The sequence below is a fragment of the Cololabis saira genome, chromosome 6, assembly GCF_033807715.1.
Source record: "Cololabis saira isolate AMF1-May2022 chromosome 6, fColSai1.1, whole genome shotgun sequence".
Lineage (NCBI taxonomy): Eukaryota > Metazoa > Chordata > Actinopteri > Beloniformes > Belonidae > Cololabis > Cololabis saira.
The window spans coordinates 14,938,245-14,947,500 of record NC_084592.1 but is presented as its reverse complement, the minus strand read 5'-3'; the positions used below and the strand labels follow the sequence as shown (position 1 = coordinate 14,947,500).

Here is a 9,256-nt window from a genome sequence, read left to right as displayed (position 1 = left end):
GGTGATGTCCTGATGTTCCTGATGCGACAGCTGGAATGCAAACTATGGTTCGCTCTGCCCTTGCGGGAGAATGTGGTAAAGCCTGTAGTCGACAGGCGTGCCTTCTTCCCCCCCTTGCTTACAGGTTACCACGGCGAAGGCCCGCCCCCTTTCTAACTGGACGCACCGATCTGTTTTTACGTTTCACTTCATTCATCCTCCTTTCACTTTTCCCCGCCCTTCAGTCAAAGATTAATTTGCTGTACATGAACATCCAAACAAGTCATCCATCCATCACCGCGGCCCTTTCACCTCCCTCTCTCCTCCTTCCCGTGCGTCCTTGGGCAAACGTCTCCACTCGGGGTCAGATATCAGCGTTTCACCGACAACAAAGCTCCTCAGAAGGAGTGATGGGGGGGCGTTCATGTGTCACGTTTAAGTGAAATGTCTTCAAGCGAGACGTCTATCGCTGCCCGCTCTAATGAAAAGATGAAGAAGCAAACGTTTCACTGAAGTTTGTCATATTGTTTGCAGTAAAAGCCGAAAAGACCCCCCCCACCCAACCTCACCCCCAACCCCTCCTCCTCCCAGAGTCCATCCCACCAGGTTAGAAAAACAAGTGAGTGTTCACCTCTCCCAGCAACCTTTGCACACCGCCTGCATTCCAGCCCTGAAACCCAGTACCTGACAATTGATAAACAACTGACTCACTTGTTTTTCTGGGGAACCCGATGACTCGCGCCAAGCCCCTCGCGGGGCCGAGCTCGCGGAGGCAGGGAGACGGAGAGAGGGACGAGTCGCTTGTGAAAGCACAAACACTAATTAAACTCTTGTGTTTCACCGCCAGGAACGCAGCCTCCTGACTCGCGGCCATCCTGGCGCTCGGTGTTTTTTATTTCTTTTCGAGCAACAGCAACTTCTGACATGCCCCTGCCAGGTCATCCTCCTCTGTAAATAATCCCTGCCCTTTAGAGATGCACGATTAAAAAAAAAAAAAAGCCCCTGCTGCAGCGGTCAACACAAAATTAGGTGAAAGGTGACGTTTGGATCCCAGCTGCTCCTTCCGACTCGTGGCGAGGATTTCACTGCTTATTCATGCACACGTATCCCAGGCTGCACGTTACGAAATGAATTCAGTGATAAAACTTTGCCTTTGGCTGTTTGAGCTGCTTCCACAGAGGCATCACAAGTGGAGCTGAGTAGAGACTACTGACGCAGCACTGAAGTGCATCTCATCGTAACGCAGCATCACAATATATGATGTACACATCATCATCCTCGTTGCCTCGAGTGCTCCCGTTCTCCAGCGTCAGACGGATAAAACACCTCCTCAGCATCACGCCGCCTTGAGATCTTACAGTCATGGGTGTGACGAGGAGGTGACTAATCCTATCTAAACATGGCAGCCCACACCCATAAGCAACGTTAATAACCAGTTTACTTCTCTGAGCTGCCTGCAGCCCGTGTTTACACATCGCCGTTCCATCGATGCTGCGCTACATTAGCAATGCATCAGCACATTTACGACACAATAGTTTTTTCTTTTTCTTTTCTGATGTACCGTGGAGATGGTTGAGTCACGTTGGCATGGCTTTGGAAGAGTTGTGAAAAAAAAAGTAGAGCTGTGCGTCAGCTTTTAACTCGTAGTGTGAAGGATGGATCAGCTCCACCTGACAAGACAGGAACTAAATCTGGATCAAAATGTTGTTAAATTTACTCAAATTCTACTAAAAGGTCCGGGAAATGGATGTATGTCTTATGCTAGGCCTAAACCTTGTGAAGGAAAATGTATGAATGTGAGGGAATACTTTGAAAACTCACCTTTCACAGCAGCAGCAGTAGTCTCCTTGAACCCCATGCTGGCGTAGGGGCTGGTGTTGAAGCCATTCAGTCCCCCCTTGCAGCCGCACGCCGGCTTGAACCTCAAGAGTTCGTCGCAGCCCCCCAACCGGCACCCCCCAAGGTTCCCCTCCATGAGGTTTAAGGCAATGTAGTTAAGTCCGTTCTGATAACCGGCCGACGTCTCCCGGCACATGGGACTGCCGTTTTCCTCGCTGGGCCCCTCGGAGCCACGTACGGTGTGGGACACGTTTTCCACGGAGGCGGAGCTGTGCCGCTTGGTGTCGTGGGCGAACGACGGGCACACGGGCGTGACGGTGGTGGTGGAGGAGAAGGTCTCGGAGCTGTGGCGCCGACGCCCTTGAGGGTCGGCGCGGATGACTTTGGCCCCTCTGTGGGGATCCTTGACCGCGAGCGATAGCGAGGGACCCCCCAGAAGGAAGGAGTCCTGCGGCGCGGGGGGACCCACGTCCACTATGCTGCTCTCGAGATTGAGTCTCTTCATGCAAGCTGTGGGGCTGGTGGGGAGGGGGCTGGCGTCGGTGGTGCAAAGGACCGGTAACGGCGCCGGAGGACCGAAGGTCATTTCAGCGTAATCATCTTTGACCGGAGCAGCCTGGCACGCTGCGGTCCCCTGGTTTTGGAGGGGATAGTCCTCGAGGACCCCCCTCTCTTCCTTTGGTCCCTCTTTTCTCTTCTCCTCCTCCGCCACCTCCGCCCTCTGCGAGTCCTGCTGGGCACTCGCCAAAACCTCAGGTGCTGGGGGGGAACCCCCGGCTTGGCCAACGTCAACGTTAGCGTAGTCCGAGAGGGACAGGGACCCCCTCTCCGTGCCCGTTAGGCTCCCCGAGGACTCTGGGCTCTCGGACACCGTGGACGCCGGGGTGAGGGCAGCGCTGCTGAAATCTATGTTGATGTACTCCCCGGGGCTCCGCGGCTCCGAGGGAAGGGGGTGTTCGCTCATGCAAGGTAGCGTTCGGAGCGACTCCAGCGCCAGGCGGGTGGGCCGACACACCCGGCTGCGATGCACCAGACCCCCGTCCACCCGGGCCAGTCTGAGAGGAGACAGCACCGAGGACGGCGTCCCCGGTGTCCCTGGGGAGCTGCCGGTCACGGACTCCCCCGGAGACAGGGGGCAGTAGTTGGACTCCTCCTCTATCCGCTGTCTCGGTAAACTCATCAACACGTACTGGTCCGTGTCGGTGGACCCGGCGAGCTGCAGCGGCCCTTTGAGGGACCTCGGTAGGGAGCTGTACGTATAAGGCTGTCTGTGCTGGAGGTGGGGGTCTCCCGAAGGGCTGAGGATGTATTCTGGGGGGGTGAGGGACACCAGGGTGTCCACCGGAGACATGTACAGGTACTCGCCATTGTTGGGCTTTCCGTCGGTGCTCTCCACCGACATCTTGTTCCCACACCACATGGGCATGTAGCCGCTGTCCTCTAGGGAGATGCTCCCGGGGGAGTCGGTGCGGGGGGCCGGCCCCGCTGAGAAACCGTGCGAACGAGGGTTGATGATCTGCTTGGGAGCCGACACGCACATGGGGCTCATGGGCATGTACGGGTCATCCTTGGACCCCAAGGGCGTCTGGGGGGCCACGCCGGGCATCATAGGCATGTAGCCACTGTCGCCGTGGAGACTGTTGGAGCTGGTGTGAACGTCCCTGTAGTCGTCCAGTCCGCCCACTTTAGGGGAGGCGGTGCGACACCGTAGAGAGGACTGGCTCCCGCTGGTGTAGGTGGCCCTCATGAGGGTGTACTCGTCCAGGGAGGCCGAGGACACCTGGGGGGGGCGCCTCTGCTGGCGGGGCGTGGTGAGGGAGTACGTGCGCTTCCGGTAGACCTTGTCCAGCTCGGACAGGCGCCGGAAGCCGTTCTGCCTCTCCATCACCATGTAGCCGTCCAGCTCGCTGCCGTCCCTGGAGGGCGGGGTGTCGGCCCTCAGGGACTCGGGGGTGTTGCTGCGGAGGGTGAGGGGTAACCTGAGGTCAGCAGGGCTGGAGCCGTACTCCTCACACGACATGAAGCCCGCGTCGCTGGGGGAGCCTGAGAAAGACGCACTGCAGCTGGAAGGGCGGGGGGCGCCAATGTCGGGGCACCCCGGGGTGCCCGCTGGGGGGGGGGAGTGGGACAGGGACGTGGACATGGACTTGCTGTGCTGCAGGCTGGAGGACTGGAAGGTGAGCGAGGGCCGTGCGGTGATGGTGTGGGACCTGCTGAGCAGGGTGCGGGGGGGCCCCGGGCTCAGGGGGCTCAGGGGGCTCCCCGACACCGACGCGGGGCGCGTCATGGTGCCGTCCCCCTCGCTGGCCGTGCGTATCCGGCACGACGAGCACTTCCCCACGGTGGGGGAGGTGGCGGCCATGCTGTCGGTGCGGGAGCGGCGGGGCAGGCCGGTCTGGCTGGGGGGCAGGTGGGGCAGGTGGTGCAGGTGGCGGCGCGCCGGCACGGAGATGGGGTTGCTGCCGGACGACTGGCTCTTGCTGCGCGGCCGGAACTCCGACAGCTCCTTCATGGCCTTCATGGCCTCTAAGATGGTTTCATGGATATTTTGCGCCACTACTGCATCATCCGCCTGCATCCACAGCTCCCCGGGACCGATGGCGGCCGAGCGGCCCACCTCGATGAAGAAGAAGCTGTCGGAGTGGCCGCAGCGGCGAACGTTCATCAGCTGCAGCTGCGCGCACGCCGCGTCCTGGTTCAGCTTCACGAAGCTGATGCTGCGGCTGGAGAGGCACAGCCGGTACACGCCGGTCAGGTTCCGGCTCTGGCCCAGACCCCGGGACTTGAGGGTGACCTGCCACACCTCCCGGTAGCTGATTATTCCGTAGCTGGCCTCGTCGAGGCGGTCGAGCAGCGAGGACGCAGAGCCGGAGCCACCGGGCTGCGCGCACTGGAGCAGGTCGGTGAGCGCCAGGAACCAGCTCTCCTGCTCCTGCTCCTGCTCCGCCGCCACGGCGAAGTACTCGTCCTTGGTGTACAGCGCGATCAGGTACTTGTGCTTGGCGTCCACCCTCTTGTTGACGTTGAGGCAGCAGTCCAGGGGGATCACCCTCTTGGCGGAGGACTTGTTCCTCCATTTCTTCTCGCTCTCGTAGTACTCCAGACGCGCGGGCGCGCCGCCCTCGCCCGGCTCGCGCAGCACGAAGAAGCGCCGGTGTCCGTGCTTCTGCTTCTTCAGATATCCACATTTCTTCACGTTGGCCATTAATAATAAGGGCTCGGCGCTCGGCGGACTCGCCATGCCAACCCACCACCCCCCTCTTCAACCCCTATAGTTCCTATAACCCGCCAGACACAAACGAGTTGGTGCCGGAGTTGGAGAAGGAGCGGCTCAGACCTCCAGCGTCCGTCTCCCCTCGCAGCTCCACGATAAATAACACATGTCTGCCGGTTCGCCCCGACTGAAGAGAGGAAACAACGTGTGGCGATCTACACATCCAGCAAAAAAAAAAAAAAAAAAAAGGAAGGAGAAGGAGAAGGAGGAGGAGGAGGTGGGGTGAAAATACACACGCCGGCAGTGGGCGGTGCGCGCTCAGCTCATTGGGCTTATTGGTGGAAACTGGATGAATGCTGGAGTGAGATTCCCCCGTTCAAAGGAGAGAGAGAGAGAGAGAGAGAGAGAGATGCCGCGTTCCATTTGTCCTCGGAAGTGGGGATTTCCGAGTTCCCAGTCGGAATTTTCAACTGGAACGCCCCTCGAAGTGGGATTTCCCACTGGGAAAGTGGGAGAGTCTTCACCACCCCCGAGTTACCATTCCAAGATGACTGCCCCAGTTGTAAACAGTAGAAGAGAGCTCCGTAAAAATTCGTAGCACTTCATTCTAGTTTTGGTCACACTAGATCAGTCATAAACAAGTATTGTTCGGCATATATATGCTGCTATAGTGTACTTCACATTTTTCATGTGGTAGCCTATATGCGAACTACAAACTTGTTTTCCGACTTTGTAACTGGAACGCTGATAACTCGGCTGTGACGTAATTCCCAGTTCCGAGTTCCGACTTCCGAGGTAAATGGAACGCAGCAAGAGAGAGAGAGAGAGAGAAGGAAAGGCACCTCCTACTATCGCTCTGCCCTCTTCCGACTCATTTAAGCGTAGTCAGTCAGGACTGGAGCTTTATTTATAGCCTCCCTGGTCCCATGATCCATCATTTGGCTTCTGTGGAGAATTTTAGCAGGATATAGCCCTAAATAGCCTACCAATTGAAATGTTTCTGACCTATAAAGCCCCTCATTTGCGTCATTTAAGGCGTTTGGGGGGGATTATAAAACACTTACTAACCCAGATCTTGAGTTATTATGAGCACAACACGGAGAGATAAAGCATGAAAAGTGACTTTATCAACACCGAATGATCTCTAGCTTTATTCTGATGATCTAATCTTATTGTATGAAGTGTTTTTTTTTCCATACTCGTCCTCTGAAGCTGATCAACTCTTGAATTCAACATCCCTCTTTTTGCTGCCACCAAGTCAGAATACATTAAAACCGGATCCTCCGCCGCGTCTTTTTTTTTTCCAGCCTCTAAGTGATCATGATGAATAAAACGGTAGTAAAGATAAAGTGCTATGTGCCATATTGCATAACGCGGTTCCTGGCAGCTTTACTCATGTTTGCCTGGAGCACGAGAAAGCTGAGCCGCTCATGTACAGTCTGTGTGAGACTATATTTACTCTCCCAGACGGAGAAATCCAACGCGAAAGAGGCATAGACGGCAAAAAAACACACACACACGGCTTTTGAATCGTGACACAGATTCCCTCATTCACATATCAAGGATACATCTTTCCCCAGTGAGCGAATCGGATAAGTCCCATATATGGGCAAGCAAAACAAGTGATCATGATGACGCCAAAAATTCTCCTGATGTCGGTGCGTCATCGGCTGATATAACGTGCGTAAAGGCTGAACTGCGGCAGGGAGGCGGGCAGCCTGTGTTCCGGGGATGTGTGCGGGTTTGTGGTGGCCGTATAGCCTTCTGGGGGCTTCCAGGGGGCATAAAAATAAAAAAAATCATCTCTTCCTGCCCCAGCAGAGCGACGGTGGTGCGTTTTCACAAGCACGGCGCGTCCTGAATGCCAGGAATGCGGCGCAAACGCGAATCAGGAGGAAATTGCAGTGAGTGTGAGTGAGCCTCCGACTGTTTCCGGCTTTCACTTTTCAGGAAGTTATCAGAGGTGGACAGAGTACTCGACCCCAGTACTTGAGTAAGAGCAGTACTCGAGTTGAGGGGGGATGAGGGGAGGTGGCATCCCCCCCTGAAATAAAAACGGTCAAAATCATCCCCCCTGTAAAACTGCCATCCCCCCTTTCCATCCCTTATGTCATTTCATCAATGAATGTGGTTTTACTGCTATTTCAACATTTAGAGTCATCACCAGAAAAATAACTTATTTGACAATTTTCACCTGTTTCAAGTACATTTTCACTTGAAATAAGTAGAAAAATCTGCCAGTGGGACAAGATTTATCTCCTCATTACAAGCAAAAAAATCTTGTTCCACTGGCAGATTTTTCTACTTATTTCAAGTGAAATTTACTTGAAACAGGTGAAAATTGTTGTTTTTTCCAGTGATGAGTCTTGTTTTAAGTGTAATAAGACTACTTTTACTAAAATGAGACATTTTAACTAGAAATAGGACAAATATTCTTATTTTGAGTTTTGCAGTGATCCATGTTACTTATCCTGTGAAGGAGTCATATTGATAAGTTCAGAAAACTGTTTTTTATTGTTGTGTTTTGATGTATTTGATGTAAGCCCAGTGGATATTTAAAGCTTACAGGAGGCTGCATTTATCTGCTGCTATGTCATTCCTGCAGTATTTCTGCAGGTGTTTTGGTCACTGCTATTATTTGTAATATATTATATTATTTGTAATCAGCACAAATTATCTGTCCCCATATGATAAAATCCACCATCCCCCCTGATTTTTTTTTTACAACTCGAGTACCGAGTAAGAGTACAAATACTACTGGTCAAAATTTACTCCGTTACAAGTAAAAGTAGCTCAGTCAAAATATTACTCGAGTAAGAGTAGAAAAGTACTTGCTTTTAAAGGTACTTAAGTATCCAAAAGTAAATGCTTTTAAATTTACTTTAAGTAAAAGTAAGAGTAAGAGTAAATTTCTTATTTTCCACATCAGTAAATTACTATATTTTTTCTAAATTAATTTAAGGATCTTTTAACTCTTGTTTCTGAGAATTAACTCTTTGAAGTTAGCTCCGAGTCCGGCTCATTATCAGACTCGGACGACTCAGCGGATTGTCTTTCTTCTCCTGACGCAGGCGTAGCCGTTGTTGCGGCTCTGTCTTGACTTGTTGCGGCTCTGTCTTGACAAACGCAGGCTACTTTTGCGGTATCGTTTTGAGGAGGCTTGACGTATTTCCGCTTTACGTACATCCCAGTGGAGAGCGTGCACTGTGATAGGTCTCCTCCTTTGACAAAAACAGCTTGTGTCCAATAGGATTTTAGGGAAGAAGAAAAAAGAGCAGACCTGAAAGTAACGAGTACTTTTCAGCCTTCCTAGAAATTTACTCGAGTAAAAGTACAAATATTTGTCTTGGAAATGTATTCAAGTAAGAGTAATAAGTACCAAAGAAATCTAATACTCAAGTAAAGTACAAATCCTCTGGATATGTACTTAAGTACAGTACTCAAGTAAATTTACTCCGTTACTGTCCACCACTGGAAGTTATAGACCAAAGATTGCCTGCACATGCGGCATATGTCCCGTAATGATGACATTCAGGAAACGTCACCCCGCCACCTCACCCCCTTTTTTCTTCAGATCCCTGAGTGCTGGCTCAGCATCTGCGCGCCCTGTCCTTGCAGGGGACAAGGCCGATGGAAGAAAAAAAAAAAAGAAGAAGGCAGCAGCCTCAGATACACTTTTATTAAGGTGCTCATTTTTCTGCTAAATTAGATCTTAAGGTTACGAAACCATCGCAGTGTTGGGCATTTAGATTTTACGGGAAAGTGGGTTTAGACAGAGGGACGGCCCAGCTCCTGCAGAGGAAAGACACAGAGTCCCCAATAATCTTATTATGCATGTGATCCATGAGAAGTACACAGTAATTGTCCTTTATTTGTTGTTGTATAATGTTGTTGATGTGCCTCCACGTGGACGTTGTACTACATTTTTATGTGATTTTATTGGGTTCATTGTGATCAGGACACTAAAGTGCATCATTTGTTTAGGACTGTTTACCCCATGATGAAGCAGATAAGTAAGTGAAATATTCATTTTCTGACTTTGAACATGTTCATAGGAAAAGAGAAATAATAGAAATGACCCTATGAGGCGCTGCTATCCTCATTTAACCGCCATCATCCTCGTGCGATCCCTGATTCCACATTTGTACCACAGGCAGTGTCCAGTTATGTTCATTAAATCAACCAGTGTTTATCCCGGCCTTATTTAAGGTCTTACTGAAGGCA

At 52.1% G+C, this 9,256-nt stretch overlaps 1 protein-coding gene across 1 annotated transcript in view; it reads right to left on the bottom strand.

Moving 5' to 3' along the window:
* irs2b (insulin receptor substrate 2b) overlaps nucleotides 1–5,242 on the bottom strand; it is a 12,767-nt gene extending 7,525 nt beyond the window's left edge. Inside the window, exon 1 of the mRNA XM_061723354.1 lies at nucleotides 1,801–5,242. Within this exon, the coding sequence (XP_061579338.1) occupies nucleotides 1,801–5,059 (3,259 nt within the window). The 5' untranslated portion in view covers nucleotides 5,060–5,242. The remainder of the gene's footprint in view (nucleotides 1–1,800) is intronic.
* Between the last annotated feature and the right edge of the window lie 4,014 nt (nucleotides 5,243–9,256).